Below are 18,463 nucleotides of genomic sequence, written 5' to 3' on the forward strand. Positions count from 1 at the left end.
CAGGGCACTCTATGGGGGGCAGTCACATTGGTGGCATATAGGGCCTTGCCACCCCTAGAAGTCACTTGTAAGGTGGTGACACGGAGATTTGTCCATTCCTAGGGGTTAGTACCTCCAGTAGGGGTCACAGGGCACTCTATGGGGGGCAGTCACATTGGTGGCATATAGGGCCTTGCCACCCCTAGAAGTCACTTGTAAGGTGGTGACACGGAGATTTGTCCATTCCTTTACAAAGTACTATAGGATTAACAAACTAGCCTTGGCAAAAGCAGTATTTGACAGTAGAGGGCTCCTTCAGGCCCTGTAGGCACCGGAAGTTGTGTGACCCACCCGGGGGGAGCGCTGCTTTTTTACGTCCCAGGAGTAAGGAGTCAAGGACTGCCCCACTCCTGGACCACCGGAGAACGGAAGATTTGTATTCACTTACCGTGAAGCTTCCTTCTCGGTGGTCCAGAGTGGGGCAGTCCTACCCACCCTCTCTTGTTGGACACGACTTCCGGTCCATTTATGTTTTGCAGTTGTTCAGCTGTTCGTGAATATGGTCTAAATGATTACGTGATGTGGCGGACTGTTGCTGTTTCTTTTCTCTAATGGTTAAAATACTGGTTTGTATTTGTTTAAGCCCGTGGCTGTGATGGTATTCCCTGGTTGTCTGAGGGGGAAGGAGTTATTTTTTAAGTGTATTTACAGCAGCTCGGAGGTGGCTTTCGGTATGACTGGGGATCAGAGGATAAGCCCCTCCCCTCTGGGATCAAAGTTTGCCGGCCCTGCCTATGGAAGGGGGAGGTGCTTTCCCAGGAGTAAGGAGTCAAGGACTGCCCCACTCTGGACCACCGAGAAGGAAGCTTCACGGTAAGTGAATACAAATCTTCCGTTCTGCCATATGAAAAAGTCTGTGGGATCCTTGGGCTTCACATGCTGTTATATCCTTGTGTACAGCTCAGAAATTATTTCTAATTGTGTGGCAAACCATAGCTCCTTATGTCTGAACTTCAAACTATGGTTTATTATCTGCCCTATACACCAGAATTAAAATAAGGTGGTGTGTTTTCATTTTTAGTAGAGAGAACTAACATAACTTGTAGTTTAGACTTTAAAAACAAACAAACAACTGTGGTTTGCCATGAATATAGACATTGATTGTTCTGATCTATTCATGAGCCTGAGGATCCCCCAGGCTCATTTCTGTTCTCCATAACCAGCAGAGAAGGTGGACTTGGGATAATAGTGCCTGAAATGCAGTACAAGTGGCTTGCTGTTGCTGGGCAACAGGTTGCATCCTGGATACAAAGCTGTGTCCAGTGGGCCTCTCCCACTTTAAGAACAACCTGTCATGTCATTTAGAAATTGGTGCATTAAGGCCAATCAGATGGCAGCATCCGTAAGTCCCAGTAGTGCTCTCTTGATTGCATTGTGACTGCTTCCTAACTAGCTGAAAAGTGGTGGTGGTCATTAGCTTAGATGGCTTTTAAAAAAAGGATTAGACTAATCCATTGAGGATAGCACTATCAGTAGCTATTTGCAGTGGTAGCTAAACATATGAATCAGCATACCTCTGAATACCCAGTGCTGGGCACACAGAACAGGTGAAGACTGTTTTCATGCTATGCTTATGGGCTTCCCAGAGGCATGTGCTTGACCATTGTGGAAAACAAAATGCTGGACTAGATTGACTCCTGGTCTGACCTGGTAGGGTTTTTTTTAAAAAGAGAAATTCTTATAATTCATCGTGTATTTGTTTTGTCTGTTTAGATTTACCGAACCAACCAGTGCGCTGGTGAATTTGTGATTACATTTCCAAGAGCTTATCACAGTGGCTTTAATCAGGGTTTCAATTTTGCTGAAGCTGTTAACTTCTGCACCGTTGACTGGGTATGTTGGAAATCTTGTGAATTTTTGTTGGAAAATGGAATCTGAAATACATACAGTAGCTCCTACTATTTGGGGTGTTCTTTTGTTTTTAAGAAACTACCTTGATAGCTAACTGAAAAAACGTTTAGATTTATGGTTGGTAGGGGTATAGTATGGTTGGTTATCTTCCCCTCCCGATTATGTGCGGTGCTTTTAATTGGCTGAAGAACCAAAGCCACATGTTTTTAGTATTTATCAAGTTTGATTTCAGAATATGAAGTCAGGTTTCAGAGATCCTGGTGTTCTCCAAGGAAATCTCAGTTGCTGTCATTTTTCTTCTAGTTGCCATTGGGTCGCCAGTGCGTGGAACACTATCGCTTGTTAAACCGCTATTGTGTATTTTCCCACGATGAGATGATATGTAGAATGGCTGCCAAGGCAGAGACTCTTGATGTGGTGGTAGCTTCTACTGTTGAGAAAGACATGGCTATTATGATTGAAGATGAAAAAGCTTTACGAGAGGCTGTGTGTAAGCTGGTATGTTTTGTGAAGTTTTGATTGATGGTTCCATTATTCCATGTTAAAGCAACCAGTTAAAGAACACCTGCGCATCTGAATGTTTTGTGATGCAAACCAGTGTTGGAACTTAAGGGGTTGGCTTCCATGGAAAATTTCTACTAACAGAAGGGGGAGGTGTTCCTGGGTGTCACTGTTCCCCAGGGGTAGCATTTCTGGGGGCATTTGTGGCTGCAAGAGGAGGGGGAGGCAAGGAAGTCCTTTTCAACTGATAGAAATCCCTTCCGTTAGTAGAGATTTTCCGTTGGATCCAAGCCGTGTAATGCTACAGCTACTCTTTAGATAGTAGTTGTCTCATAATTGTTTAGTCTGAAGAAGAGCATAAATAATATCTGGCTACCATCACTACAGTCACAGTTTTACAAATAGATGTTATTGTTCCTTAATGCTGAAATAGTTAACTTAATCAGTTAATGTATTGGTTAGGCTGTTAGGCAGTCACTTTTCTGATACCTTAATCTGCATGATAGGCACAGTTAAAATTTTATTTATATGGAGGTTGAGCATGCCTAACTTTCTGTGTGTGGTGCTTTATATCATCACGGGAACCTACCTACATCTATGGACTGTTTTTTATTTAATCTTTTATGGAATGAATATGTGCTTTATTACAGGGAGTTACTGATTCAGAGAGAATGTATTTGGAAATATTGCCAGATGATGAACGACAGTGCATAAAGTGTAAAACCACTTGCTACATGTCTGCTGTCTCCTGTTCATGTAATCCTGGCCTGTTGGTATGCCTGTATCATGTGGAAGACCTCTGTACATGTGCCTCATATAAATATAAAATGGGGTAAGCGGTTGTTTTCAGTCCTGTAGTTTCTGCTGCTTTTCAGATTCTGAATCATAAATCAGACGGAAAGTCTAATTGCTAAGTTCATTAGAGGAGGTTTATTATAGGCCTGAACAATAAATTTTGTTTGCTGTAGGCTTGCCAAGTCCCTCCGGGGGGCGGGGAAACCCCTGCCCCAGAGGCCCGTTCCCCGTCGCTGCCTGATCGGGCCCCCGGGGGGAACCCCACCCCGACGTGCATGTCATGTCACCCGGAAGTGACGCGACCACGCCGGGCACGCTGGGGGCAGGGCCACGGTCATCCGAGGGAAAACTCTATGGTTTTCACTCGGATGGTTGTGGCCCCGTGCCCGGCGTCACCACATCACTTCCGGGTGATGTGCGTGCGTGCGGCGCGCACTCCAGCCGCCAGCCGGGAGTCCCCCGCTGCGGCTCAAAAAACACTTGACAACCCTAGTTTGCTGTCATCATATAAGTCAATATTTCTTGGGGAGGGGGGACTGCAGGGAGTTGGCTGCTTGAAAGATAACTTCACACCTCTTCCCTCAATGTTTAGCTTTCACTTTTATTTATTTATTTAGACTTTTATTCTGCCCTCCCCACAAGATCGTATAACAGGTTCTCAAGCCTTCAGCTTGTTACAATAGGCCAATGAATAAATACATTAATAAAATCTTAAGAACAGTTAAAAACAGTATAATTTAAAACAGGTAACTCTCCCAATTTAAGTGTACAGTCTCCGAGAGTGGTGCCACTAGACCCCTAGGTCTTCTTGATATGGGCCGTGTGAAGATGGAAGGCTTCAGCAAGGGAGGACGGCTTTGTTGGATGCCCGCCACCTCATCCAAAGACCTGGTGGAACAGCTCAATTTTACAGGCCCTGCGGAACGGTAATAGGTCCCGCAGGACCCTGATCTGAAGCGGGAGATAGTGGCTTTCTAGCTTCTCTCTACTTTTTACTCCTTTTCTACCAGTTGGTAGATTAATTTGTAAAAATCAGTTGGGTTGAAAATAAATATTGTATGCTTAGAAGTCACAAATTCTGTGACTAATAGTACAGGTATATTTTCTCCTTGTAGGTAATTTCTTCGTGGGTTCCTTATAGCATCCCTGTTATCGTAGTGCTAAATACAATAGAAACAGGTCAAACTTTTAGAAAGTGTGTGCATGCTGTCCTTGTTTGCCACAGTGTAGAATGGGGGAAAGAGGTTTTTACATGATGGTGATGGTAGTTGCAGTTAAACTTTTTGCTGCTGGAGGACTTCTCTGTACCACTCTATAGCTTAAGGTGCAGCCTTGTATATGTCATAGTTTAGGGCTGCTGTCTGCACTCTGCCATGGAGTGGTGATGAAGGGCTGTAGTGCATACCAATGGACATCAATAATCCCTGGCTCTAGGCTTGTACAGGTACCTAGATGTAAGCTTTCAGGGCAAGGTAAACATTTAGGAGATAACCAGAGAAATAGTAAAACAAAGTAAATGGTAAGGTCAAGACAAGAAGTGGTTACTGCTCGACCTTAGATCACAGCAACACATGATAAATATTCTTTGTTGCACAGACAAGGCACATGTTTGTTTTTGTATGCTGCCTCAAGTATTTGCAGTTATGATGTGATGTATAAGCTCTGAAGCAAGAGTTGTTCCTCTGTGCAAGAAAGGGTAGAAGGCAATCTTGAAGACAATTTTGACTGACTGCTGATGTGCACAATCTCAAGCTGTCTTTCAGCGACGATCCTCAGAAGAACTTTTTCATTTTAACTTCTGGAATTACACACAAATATAATGTTTATACATAATTACATAATTTTTGTAATTTCTTCCTGAAGAGCATCTACAATGGAGTTCTATGCATTTACTTCATTCTAAGGCCATTGATTTTAGTGGCCTTGGACTGAGGTAATTCTTCATAGGACTGCACTGTTAGTAAACTAAAAAGCCTGATGTGACCTAACATGATTGTGTTCTACTGTCTTAGTTGCCAGTGAGTGAGATGTGGGAGATGCATCACAAGGATATCAGATCATGCATCTTAGTTTGTTAGATGTTGTAGAGGAAAGAGCTCAGGAGACTTTGGGCTCTTCCTTTTGCAGCTACATAATATCAAGTTTCAGCCTGACTTCGGTGAATAGTGCAGGAATGTTTCTTGTGCATGCTAAAATATGGCTGAACTTGAAATGTCAGTAAAATTGTTTACTGCTCCTTCCAGATATCGGTATACACTAGATGAACTTTATCCAATGATGAATGCACTTAAGTTGCGGGCAGAATCTTACAATGAATGGGCTTCTAATGTTAATGAAGCTCTGGAGGCAAAAGTTAATAATAAAAAAAGTACGTATCTTTCATTATATATTTTGTACCGCTAAAGATTATGAAATCAGTATCCTCATGTTCTTTCAGAAGCAGTTCCCACTTGGCTAAATGGGGCTTTAGAGTAAATGTGCAAAGGACTTCAGCTGAAACTGTCAAAATGATATATTCAAGAGTAAATAATAAAAATGCAGACTAAAATGAATCAATTAAAATAATAATCATTAGTTATTTTTTCCAAAGGTCTCATGAGTTTCAAGGCTTTAATTGAAGAATCAGAAATGAGGAAGTTCCCAGACAATGATCTACTACGACACCTCCGTTTAGTTACTCAGGATGCAGAAAAATGTGCATCAGTTGCACAGCAACTTCTTAATGGCAAGAGGCAAACTAGGTAAGGTTTCTTTGTGGCTGATTTTGAACTGCTGTAGAGTATGTACATAAATCATTATACACTTCTGAATGTATAGTTAACCTTTGAAACCTTTCTAAAAATGTTGAATACAAAATTCCAACATATAATGGATTGGATCCAAAGGATGGTCATAGAAGTGATCTTTCTTACCTTACCCTTCTTGCTGCAACACCCCCCTAGGGTCCCTGGAATGCTCCTAGGGCCCTCTGTACGGTGGTGTGCAATATGGGACTCTGCAGTGGGAACTGGCAAAAATTCTCCTCTTCCCCTCCACTTGTGAGAGTATAAGTGGGATTCAGGGTCCAGTTCCAGAACTGAAAACATTGTGTCCAGTGTTATCTATATTCATATTGAGGCTAAAGTTATCTGTCTATATAATAATTATGTTTTGGAGTGGCACTCTCCAGAACATTCCACACGCTCCCAAATCAGTTGGCTCCCTGATGTGTCACTCAGAACGTCTCCCTATCCACTGGCTGCATTGCCTGAGTCCCGCCCATAAAGTGGCGCCAGCCACAGATTCCCTCAGAAGACAGTTTCTTCCCCTCCCCGAAGGGCCTTGCAAAGGTTTCCCCACTCCTGGCGGGGTCTCCCCAAGGTAGTGGACGGGAGGTGACCCTGCTCAGTCCGGGGAGACAAACGCTCCGAGCACACAGGCTGGCCCGACCCGAGCAGGCCTCGGCGGAGCAGCAGAAGCCCGGCGCCCGACGACGTGCACCTGGGAAGCTCCGGCCAGAGAGAGAGAGGTGGCGGCGCTTCCAAGGATGGAGGAGCACCGGATTACGTGCCGGGTGATGCCTCTTGCCTGTTTGCCGCAGCTCACTCAGAAAAGGCAGAGCCCAGCTGGAGGTGGCAGTGGCGGCTCCACAGGTCTGCTGCAGGTGGGGGGGATCCTGTGCGGCGTCCCCAGGTGCCTCCCACTTCGCCCGGGGGTAAGTGAGCCCAGCTCACCATGGCGGGCTCCGCCATCATCCTCCCCGTCTCCCCGAACCTCAGGCTAGCTGCACCACCTGCCCCGTGGTGGGAGGGAGGGAGGGAGGAGGCAACCGGCCGGCGGGTTGCCTCCCCGGACGGACAGCTGCCCGCGCCCAGTCTAGAGCTTGTTGTATTGCTTTTACAAAGAGCTTGGCTGCTAATATTATACATGTATGATTTTTAGCACTGCTAATGTCTTCTTTCAGTGCTAAAAGGATTAAATTCCCTAAATTTAACAGTAAACTGTCTCGCCCTGTGTGGATGAGAAAAATTGCACAATGGGGCCATCCACAGACAAGGCAGGTGGCTCTATGCACTCAAAGGATGCCACAGGTTTGTAGAGAATATGACTTGTAAGTTAACCAAAACAGGAAAAGAAACCCAGTCTGCTGACAGCTAAATATGCTCCAAAATGACTGGAATGTGTAGAGCAGCTGAGTGTGACTCAGGGGGAAAAAGAGAAGGGGGAGAGATATCAAAGATTTTAAAGGGTGGGATTTTCAAAGTGTTAGCCCATTATGATACCTCGTCCTCAGCTTATTCTATCTAATACAGTAAAATCCATTAAAATGGTTACATTGCTTAAATACAGAAAGCAGAAAAGTATCAATTCAGTCATGAATATTTCCTATGTTTTCTGAGATTATACAGGTACTGAAAGTCAAAGAATCTGAAAATGTCTGTGTAATTGTAGGTATCGGTCTGGAGGAGGAAAATCCCAAAATCAGCTGACTGTGAATGAACTCCGGTTGTTTGTTAGGCAACTCTATGCTTTGCCATGTGTCCTCAGCCAAACAGCATTGCTGAAGGTAACTAAGCTCTTGGAGATAAAGTGAAAAATATTTTTCAGGTGATAAATTCTAAGATATCCTTTCGGGTTTCAGGATGTTCAGAAATTTGGGTAAATACATGAGGTGTTTGCTGTTAAATTTAAAAAGTATAGGCGTAATTTTAAAGCGTAAAAGCAAAACCATTAAATAGGAGTTTGCGTATTTCTTATTTTATCAATAGCTGAAATGTGCTAATGGAGTTTCATACAATTTAAAACTGTGTTCATTATATGCAACCAAAATGTGAGATATAGAGTAACTGACAGTTTTGTTGTTTCAGAAACCTTCAATGAAACTCCAATTCAGTGTGCAGCTCCTAAGAACAGGAGCCATATTGGAGTTTATGTCCTACCTGTAGACTACCATGCTTAAATCCAGGTTCAGAATTCTGCATTGTGAGGAAAAAACAAATTCCAGTTAGCCCAGCCTGATTGATTTGGACATAATGGCTAGTTGGACTTTTCTGAAAGTGGAAAAGCTCAGTCTCCCGTGTGTTGTGCAGAGGGAGAAGATAAGAGCCCTGTTGGATCAGACCTGTGGTCCATCTAGTCCAGTATCCGGTTTCACACAGTGGCCAAGCAGTTGCCCTGGTAACTGACAAATAGGGCACAGAGTCCTTTCTCTGTTGTTGCCTCTTTGCACTGATATTTAGAGGTGTACTGCCTCTGGATGTGAAAGTTTCCTTTAGTTATCATGGCTAGCAACTATTGATGTACCTTATCCTCTGTTAATCTCCTTAACATCTATTCTAGTGGCCATTACTACATCCCTGGCAATGAATTACACAATGTAATTTGTTGCTAAGTAATGAAGTTCTTCCCTTCTTTTTTCTGCCCAGAACTTGTTGCCGATCAATTTCATTGGATGCCCCCGAGTTCTAGTATTATGGGAGAGGAAGAAGCTGTCTTTATCCACTTTCTCTAACCCATATATCACTTTATATACCCCTCAGTTGTCTTTTCTCTAAACTGCAAAGTACAGACTCTTTAACCATTCCTTAAAGGTGATTCAGTCCCTTAGTTATTTTGGTTGTCCTCTTCTGTGCTTTTTTCAGCGCTTCCACTTTATTTTCCATCCCTTTCCTAATCATCTGCAACATAGAGTTTGCTTTTTTCATTGCTGCTGCACTCTGGGTTGGCATTTTCAACAAGCTATCCCCTACAACCCCAAGATCTCTTTCCTTCTGAGTCTCAGCCAGTTCAGATCTCATCAGTATATATTTAATGTTAGGATTTTTTTGTTCCAGTGTACATTATCTTAACTATGTTTAACTTAATTTGCCACTGATCACATCACCCATTTTGGAGAGGTCCTCTTAGAGGTCTTCTCAGTACACTTTTTTTTCATCTTGAATAATTTGACATCATCTGCTATCTTAGTCACTAGATTGTTTACCTCAAATTAAGACAGGTTTGTGCCTGTCATAAACAGATATCTGTTCATGATGTCTGAAGGGGTTCTAAAAGGCTGCTTGCTCATGACTTGCGACTAAACTAGTAGAACTTCTGATGTAAGAGTTCTCACACTTTGCCAAATGTTTCTGTTGTGTTTTCAGGATCTTCTTAATCGTGTGGAAGAATTCCAGAAGTATAGCCAAAAACTTCTATCTGAAGAAATTCCCAGTGCTTCAGAACTACAGGAACTTTTGGATGTCAGTTTTGACTTTGACGTTGATCTTCCCCAGCTCGGTGATTTGCGAGTGCGCCTAGAACAAGCACACTGGCTAGAAGATGTACAGCAAATTTTCTTGGACCAAAATTCTCTTACTTTGGATGATATGAGAAGACTCATAGACTCTGGTGTAGGACTAGCTCCTCATCCTGCAGTTGAGAAGTCAATGGCTAGGCTGCAAGAGCTCTTAACGGTATCTGAACACTGGGATGACAAAGCACGAACTCTGATAAAGTCCAGGTAGAAGCTAAATCTTCCTTTTTTCAGAGTTGCAATTTACTGTTCATTGCTTTCAAGTAACTAATTTATTTAAACTTGCACAAAATAAAATGAAAAGAACCCTAGGCTAAGGCTATACCACAGTGTGACATGGTATATTACCTTAATATAGAAAAAGCAAAGTTTGATTATCTTTGCGGTTATTTCATAATAAATCCTTTGTAAATATCCATCAGCGTCATTAAATTCACTGTTCAGTACTTTTAGATGAAGATTCAAATAATTCATTTATTTTAAGGCGAGCCCATATTGTTGTAGTTGATAATATGCTGTCATTGTATGTGATGACTTGCGTTGTTTCACAGGCAGCGTTGCTGCCGATGTAGACAGGATCCTGGGTGCTCCCAGACTAACCATGTGCATCCTTGACCCATGCCTCTTGTGGCTAATGAAGGCTGGCAGCAAGAGGATATGGGGCCATCTGAGGGAACTTGTTAACCGGTCCCTGGAAACAGGGGCATACCTAGAGGCCCTTAAGAAGGCTGTGGTCACATCGCTTTTGAAAGAATCAACTTTGGATCCTTCTGATCCTACCAATTACGGCCCGGTTTCGAATTTGCCATTCCTGGGTAAGGTAATTGAGAAAGCAGTGGCTGAACAGCTCCAGGGTTTCCTGAATTGGCCCTGGCCACAGGACAGAAACAGTGTTGGTCACCTTGGCAGATGATCTCCATAGGAAGCTGGATCGAGGTGCGTTGGCACTGCTATTGTTATTAGATCTGATGGCAGCATTCAACACGGTTGATTATGATCTTCTGACCCACCACCTTGCCAATGTAGGAGTTCGTGGGGTAGCCCTTTAATAGCTTACCTTGTTCCTCCATGGTTGGGGACAGAGGATGGCACTGGGGAGGATGTGTCCTCTAGATACCCCTTGGAGTGTGGGGTCCCTCAGGGGGCACTTCTTTCCCCAATGTTTCCCCAATGTTGTCTATATGCACCCCCACGCCCAGCTGGCTCGGAGTTTTGGGCTTGGGGGTCACCAATATGCTAATGGCACCCAGTTGTATCTGCTTCTGGACAGCCACTTGGATGCCTCCCAAAAAAATCTGGCCATGGGCTTGGAGGCCGTGGTGGGATGGTTAAAAAAGAGCAGACTGGAACTAAATCAGACAAAGATGGAGGTTCTGTGGCTGGGGGGAGGGGCTTCTGGGCTCAGGCTCATCTTACTGGCTCTCAACGGGGCACCATCACTGTTCTTTCTAAGCTGAGTTAGTGTGAGCTAGCTCAGTTTTTTGGCCTCTGGCTCACACGTTTTTGTCTATGCTCAGGAATGATGGCTCCAGAGTAGACTAATTTATGCAGTAGCCAAATTGCTTGCTCACTTTAATGCCATTAGCTCACAAAGTAGATTTTTTTCCCCACAAGACTCCACAGCTTAGAGGGAGCACTGGGCACCATTAACACTGGTGCAGTCCGTCAATAGCCTTTCCCTAATGTTGTTCAACATCTATAAGCACTCCCTCGCCCAGCTGGCACGGAGTTTCAGGCTTGGGTGCCACCAATATGCTGATGACACCCAGTTGTATCTGCTGTTGGACGGCAGCCCGAATACCACCCCAGAAAATCTGGCCATGGGTTTGGAGGCTGTGGCAGGATGGTTAAAAAAGAACAGACTGAAACTGAATCTGACAAAGACGGAAGTGTTGTGGCTGGTGAGAGGGGCTTCAGGATTCGGGTTCAGTTTACTGTTTCTTGACGGGGTGCAATTGGCACTGGCGCAATCTGTCAAGAGCCTGGATATGATCCTGGATGCCGCTCTCAATAATTAATAAATAAATGGAGGCCCAGGTCATACATACAGCCAGGCTGGCATTTTTCCAAGCCTAGCAACTCGCTCCTTTCCTGTCATGTTCTGACCTGGCCACACTAATCCATGCGACGGTCACCTCCAGGCTAGATTGCTGTAACTCACTGTACACTGGCCCTTGAGACTGACCCAGAAGCTCTAGCTGATCCAGAACGTGGCAGCACGTGTCCTGACAGGTACATCATGGACTGCACATATTCGACCTGTGCTATGCCAGCTCCACTGGCTTCCAGTGGAGCACTGAGAAGTTCAAGGTTTTGGTTTTGACCTTTAAGGCCTTGAGCAGTCTGGGACCAATGTATCTTCCGGGACCATCTCCTCTTTTATTTCCCTGGGAGACCATAGAGTTTTCCCTTGGATGACCGAGGCCCTGCCCCCAGCGTGCCCGGCGTCATAACGTCACTTCCTGGTGACGCGCACGCCGGGGTGGGGTTCCCCCCGGGGCCTGATCCGCCGGCAGCGGGGAACAGGCCTCTGGGGCGGGGGTTTCCCCGCCCCCCCGGGGGGACTTGGGAAGCCTAATGGAAGAGCATACAATCATTTGCACCCCCAACTATAGTCTGAAGAGGCCCAGGTTTACCATCTGAGTGAAAACTAAGCCTTATAGTGTACAATCATTTAAAGGAGATGATTGCTTCTAGAGTGATATTTGCAACAAATACATTTCAATGTTATCATTTGGTCTAATGATAGCTCATATTGATGCACTTTGTCCTAAGCTATTACAATTGTTTGGCAGATAGCAGTTTCACACTAGTTTCCAAATATGATACCACATTTTTGGTTGTATGTTTTAAGACCACGACAGTCATTAAGCAGTCTTGAAGCAGCAGTGAAGGAGATAGAGGAAATTCCTGCTTATCTTCCAAATGGTATCGCTCTGAAAGAAGCTGTAAAAAAGGCCAAAGATTGGCTACAGGAAGTGGAAGGCCTCCAGGTAGGAAAAAATTACTACCAATGGTCAATGATACTCAGAGTTTGTTATCAGTATGACTTCATTTGTTCCTGTATGTAATGGATTTGGAACTACATGAAATGGATTGTACAGTTAAATAACAGGCATCTCCTTAGACATGCTGTGTGGAAGAATCTTGCAGTTTTTAATCTTAGCATATTTACTCTGGAGCACTTTTGCAGAAACTTAAAAATGTATAAAAAGCAAAAAAACAACACAAATTTTGATTATTGCTGTAATACTGACTATATATAGTCAGAAATCCATCCCTCTTTACAGCATAAAATGTTTGCTTCATCTGTGGTATATCTTTGATTTCATGTGATTTTATATTTATTAATTCAAACATTTTAAATATCTGTGTACTGTTAGGCTGGTGGGCGTGTGCCTGTGTTAGATACACTAGTGGAACTTGTATCGAGAAGTCGCTCTATTCCAGTACATCTGGAATATCTGCCGAGGCTAGAGTCCTTAGTTGCTGAAGTTCAAGCCTGGAAAGAGGGTGCGGCAAATACGTTTTTGAATGAGAACTAAAAACTGAAGTTCAAGCCTGGAAAGAGCGTGCGGCAAATACGTTTTTGACTGAGAACTCACCCTACTCTCTTCTGGAGGTGAGCAATTTATAATATGTAGTCATTTGCTTTGGATGTACATGTGGGTATGTATAACAGAATATAAAATTCTGTATAATTTTATACAGATAAATGTATAATTATCTTCACGTTATTAAAAATTAATTACAAATATACTAAGAGATGGAACTGCAAGCTGCTACATCTTAGATCAGGGGTCCCCAACCTGTAGGAAGCTTTGGAATTTTGCGTGAGGATGTTGGCTGCCACCACAAAATGCCAGTAGTAGAGACAGAACCAGCTACTAAATGATTGGCATAGGGGGTGGGACCACACACAACAAAAGCGGGGAAGGGGGTGGGATGGGAATATAAACAGAATAAGCCCCCCCCACACACACACACACTCAGAAGAAGCCAAAAGGGAAAGGTGAAATAAAACACACAAATCCCCCCCAAAAAAGGGGGAATAATGCATAGAGAAGCCACCCAAGGGATGGAAAGGGGAATAACACATACACACATACACAAACCACCCAAGGTGGAGGGAAATGCATTGTTTTACACCCTGCCTGGCATCCTTTGGGGGGGGGGCACTCCCCCTGCAGCCAGGGCACACCAACCAAAGGGAGCAAAGCACTTCTCCCAAAGCTAGGGCAGGAAGTAAATCAGAGAAGTGCTTGATTTCGTTGTGCTACACTTGGTTTGTTGCTGCAGAGGAGAAGAGAGAGGACGGTAAGTGCAGTGTTTCACTTCCTGCCCCAGCATCTCTCTCCCCCCATTCTGTCTCTCACCCTCCCCTCTAAAGTTAAGCACTTTGCTGCTTTATTCCCTGCCCAGGCTCGAGGAGAGCTGCTTAGCTTCCTGGTGAACACAGGCCACTACCAGGGAGGGAGAAAGATGTTGAGCAGAGAGTAAAACAATCACCCCCATGAAACAAGTCATTGAGGCACACCCCCTGCCTGCCCTGGCTCCCTCCTCTCCCCTCGGCACAGCTGATTGGGGAGCTGCTGCCCCTCCTGCCCTGACTCCCTCATTTCCCCATCAGACAGCTAATTGGGACATTGTTGCTGCTTACCACGGTCTCACTCCCCACTGCACAGTTAATTGGGGCACTGTGTTGCCTGCCCCTGGCTTTCTCCAGGTGGGTGCCTGCCTTTTAAAGGGCTATCAGAGTACTGTATTTTGCACCCAAATATAATTTATAGTTTGCCCCTGAAACTCCTGTGTAGCAACAACATAGGAAAATAATGGTGTTGAAAATGATAAGCCTAAAGATTACGGTAGATGTTGGTTGTCAAAACTGATGTGCTATTGCTAGTAGACTATTTGTCAGAATAGTTTACTCCGGGGCAGTGTTTAGATACCTCTGTTGTGGAGCAAACAAGGGGAAAGTTCCCCTGAATTTCGAGATAACTTTAATCTGATCTTTTTGTTGGTATTGGGTTGGATCCTATGAAGCCCTTGCAGACATGGATCTTTTCATCTATCCCCTTCTTCTAGCAGCCTTCTGAGATGTCCAAAAAGCTGATGTTTTTGAAATCATGAAAGCCCTGTGGGGGGGAAATGTGATGTGGGGGCTGGTGGGGAGGATACTCGGGAGAGGAGGAATGGGCAGCAGCATTCCCTCCTTGGTCTTTAGCCAGCAGTTTTTCCACTTATTAAAGAAGATCTTTGAGTGTAAAAAGAAAGTGAATGTTGCCTAATTCTCCACTCTGCTGCTAACCCTCATACCTGATGGCATTTTGTCCACAGAGTCCCATGACTCTGAGTGTTAGCTTTTTGGAAGCCTTAGGATACCGCTGGGGGAAGGAGCAGGTGGGAATATTTTGTGACTACAAGCGCCTTTCACTTGCTGTCAGTAGGATCCAGCTCATTATTTTCTGTAGGCAAAATCATAACTGATTCAGATTCATGCATCTCTTATTATTTTCCTGCACAGTCTTTTAGACACCACTTTAAAAAGAGGAAAATAAATGGATTTATGCTTCACATCAGAATTATTTACTGTTCTTTTCATCTTTTCATTAGGTGCTGTGTCCCAGATGTGATACTGGAACACTAGGATTTAAAAGAAAACCGAAGAAATTAAAAGAGCCTGTTCCAAATGGAAAAAAGAAGAGCACAAAACTGGAGAGTTTAAATGACTTAGAAAGAGCTTTATCTGACAGTAAGGAAACTGCTGCTGCGGTATGTATACATTTAGAAGTGGTTTTGGAAATAAAAGATTCATTGGATGAAGCTTGCTTTATTTAGACTTGGCTTGTTCTTTCATAATGTTTTCCTCACATGCATACTTTCAGACATGGAGGTGATCAGTTATTTTTTTGGTCTATAGTAAAAACCTATTGGCATCTATCAATTATTAGGGTAAGATGTATTCCAGTTAAATGAAAAAAATTGATTTGAAAATGAGTTCAAATTAACACAAATTTCTTGTAAAGAAATATGAGTTCAGCATATGAACACAGTTGGAGTTAATAGTGCCTCAGTATGGAGGAAGTTTGCCAACAATGGAGAGCTTGGAAGATGCCATTTAACTGTATATCTATATACTAATAGCCAAGGTGCCCCCTGCATGCGGATATCTAAATCCGCACATCGGGGGCACCTAGGGGGCAGGGAGATTTTCCTGCACATTTGGGGCAATCCCCATGTGTGCAGAAAAATCTGAAAAGTTTTAAAAACTATACAGGGGATATTTAAACCCCCCCAAAAAGTAAAAGAGTCCCATGCGCATGCGCACATACCACTGCGAACTGTGACAGATCCACGCAGGGCTTGCTGCCATTGCTGCTGGCAGCGGCAGCAAAGCCTTGGGGGCTGGGAGCCACGGCTGTTGCTGTGGCGGTGGGGGAGAAGCCTGGTGGGCCCAGCAGCAGGGAGCTGTGCAGGGCTCGCCACCGTTGCTACTGGGGAGGGAGGAGAGCCTGGTGGGAAGATGGCTGGGAGCCCGCAGGGCTCGCCGCTGTCAGCAAGCGAGCGGGGGGGGGGAAGCCTGGTGGACTACCTGCTGGGCTCACCTGCAGCCGCCGCCTCTTCCTCCATGTGGAGCTCCTGCTGCTTCAGTGGCCGACCGGTCAGGAGCTGCAGGGAATACTCCCACCACCACCACCGCGAGTATCACGGGTCCCACCTCTTGTTAGCTCTAATTCCATAGCGTTATGATGGATAGGCAATGTTGTTTGGGGACAGTATTTAAGGGTATTGAATATTTACAGAAGTTAAGACCTGGCCACGCCAATTAAGTAAGCAAACCTTAGTGTGCAAATAATTTAATGCAGTCAGTAGGTAGCTGTCATAGTGGCTACCTCAGGGGGTTGAAATAGCTCTTTTGGACAAATAAGATTTTTTAAACATAACCTTGTAAGTAAAAAACACTGACTCTTTCATAGTTTGAATATGTGTAGTGCTTTTATTTTCCCATTCATTTCCCCGGGTGGGGGGAAGTCGTACGCCAAAAGTCTTCTAAGTATGCACATGTTAGAATCATAGTTCTTAAATAAAAAATACAGACTAGTCTTACAGATACACATATACATTTAAAAATATGGAATACAGCTAACCTGTATGGTAGTATTGCCAGAAAGTTCCCATAGCAGCTAAGCTTCACAGGGAAGAGTAAGAGTGAAACACTGTTTTTATTTCATATGAGCAGTAGTAAATCCTTTCATTTAACCCATAAGAAACTGAGCTTTCAGTATCGAAATCTACTCACTCTGCCTCTTTTCAATAACATTCTGTCATTATGGCAATCTGATCTGAATACAACCCAAAATGTGAAGTCTGGGACAATGGTTGTGCTGTAAGGAATGTTGGACCAGAGAAGCACATGCTTTTTGAGATGAAAGTTGTTTTATGGTCAGTAATGCGGCTTCTGAGCTTCCTCAAGGCTCTGCCAATATATATCTTACCACAAGGGAATTTTATAATAAATGATTGAATGATTATACATTTTATAGGTTTTATAATAACATGATTGGAACTGCATGTGGTGAAGTTCTTAAGGATATATTGTTTCTTATCAATAGGATTTGGGGGACTTTTTGTGTTTTTCCCCCTTGTTTGTTATATTTTGTTAATGTATGGTTGTGTGTATTTGTATAATTAAGTAATAAAAGTTCTAAAAATTGCCATTTGTATATAAGAAGCCTCAACTCTTCTGTTAAAAGGCACTTTTCTTCTAATAATATTCATGCTGTCACTTGCTTCCAGATGGCCACTCTTGGTGAAGCTCGTTTGAAGGAGATGGAAGCATTGCACTCTCTGAGAGCAGCGAATGAAGAAAAACTCTTCTATAATCCTCAGGATGTAGAGATCAAAGTTTGCCTATGCCAGAGAGAGCCAGCAGCCCCTATGATACAGTGTGAACTTTGCAGAGGGATCTTTCACACCAGCTGTGTTTCAGTGCCCAGCACTTCACAGGAACCTCAAGTGTGGCTCTGTCCTCACTGCCACAGATCAGAAAAACCTCCTTTAGAAAAGATTCTGCCTTTACTGGCCTCCTTGCAGCGTATTCGTGTGAGACTGCCTGAGGGAGATGCTTTACGCTATATGATAGAGAGAACCGTGAACTGGCAACACAGAGCACAACAAATGCTATCCTCAGGGAATATAAAACTTATGCAAGACAAAGCCGGCTCAGGGATACTGTACAGCAGATGGCAAACCATGGCAGGCCAATTGCAAGAGACCAGTAAGGTAAGACTCCAATTACTTTCGGATAAAAAGTCATGTAAGCTCATTAGCATTTCAGCATCTTCACTTGTATTTGACAATCTGTACACTTTTTTAGACTCAGACAACAGTACTGTACTAAATTATGTATTTTACTGGATAATTCTCAGGGGTAGGTTTATATGCAGTTACTAGCCATGGGCCCAACATTACATTTGAATGTGATCATTCTTCTCTCACGCCAGACTGTCATGCAACTCTGTCATGGATTTCATCCAATGTATGCCCCAATCCTAATTATAACAGCTGCCTCCTATAATCTTGTACATCTAATCTCTCTGCCTGCTGTTATTCATTTTTCTTCCCTATGAATAGCATTCCAGAACTTCTGCCTGCTGTTATTCATTTTGCTTCTCTATGAATAGCAGACCAGAATATGTGACCAGTATCTACATCCTTATGGTCACATTTCTAGCATGTTTTACCCATTTATTCCCACCCACCTGCTAAGTATCACCAAGATGATGTGTATGTACAGTTTGGCAAGGGATGAAATTTTTCACAGACTCTTTTCATCCCTGCCCTACCAGCTCAGCCTTAATGTTCCTAACTGCATGACAGAATTTGACCAAATGAACCTTGGTAGTTGTAAGATATGATGACAGAATAAGAATAACCTTGTCAGCAGATCAATATCAGCATATTATCCAGTCTTGTCCTATAACTTCCTCTGTGCTGGAACTTCCA

The 18,463-nt window shown here is 43.7% G+C and overlaps 1 protein-coding gene across 1 annotated transcript in view; it reads left to right on the forward strand.

The window, feature by feature from the left end:
- The window catches only part of KDM5B (lysine (K)-specific demethylase 5B), an 81,867-nt gene that overhangs the window by 50,553 nt on the left and 12,851 nt on the right, over nucleotides 1-18,463 (forward strand). Inside the window, exons 14-25 of the mRNA XM_015408224.1 lie at nucleotides 1,753-1,872; nucleotides 2,194-2,388; nucleotides 3,042-3,223; nucleotides 5,430-5,554; nucleotides 5,777-5,927; nucleotides 7,618-7,732; nucleotides 9,309-9,664; nucleotides 12,312-12,450; nucleotides 12,841-12,970; nucleotides 13,018-13,079; nucleotides 15,071-15,229; nucleotides 17,255-17,740. Of these exons, the coding sequence (XP_015263710.1) occupies nucleotides 1,753-1,872; nucleotides 2,194-2,388; nucleotides 3,042-3,223; nucleotides 5,430-5,554; nucleotides 5,777-5,927; nucleotides 7,618-7,732; nucleotides 9,309-9,664; nucleotides 12,312-12,450; nucleotides 12,841-12,970; nucleotides 13,018-13,079; nucleotides 15,071-15,229; nucleotides 17,255-17,740 (2,220 nt within the window). The remainder of the gene's footprint in view (nucleotides 1-1,752; nucleotides 1,873-2,193; nucleotides 2,389-3,041; nucleotides 3,224-5,429; nucleotides 5,555-5,776; nucleotides 5,928-7,617; nucleotides 7,733-9,308; nucleotides 9,665-12,311; nucleotides 12,451-12,840; nucleotides 12,971-13,017; nucleotides 13,080-15,070; nucleotides 15,230-17,254; nucleotides 17,741-18,463) is intronic.

The sequence above is a fragment of the Gekko japonicus genome, unplaced genomic scaffold, assembly GCF_001447785.1.
Source record: "Gekko japonicus isolate JY-2015 unplaced genomic scaffold, Gekko_japonicus_V1.1 scaffold211, whole genome shotgun sequence".
NCBI classification, from domain to species: domain Eukaryota; kingdom Metazoa; phylum Chordata; class Lepidosauria; order Squamata; family Gekkonidae; genus Gekko; species Gekko japonicus.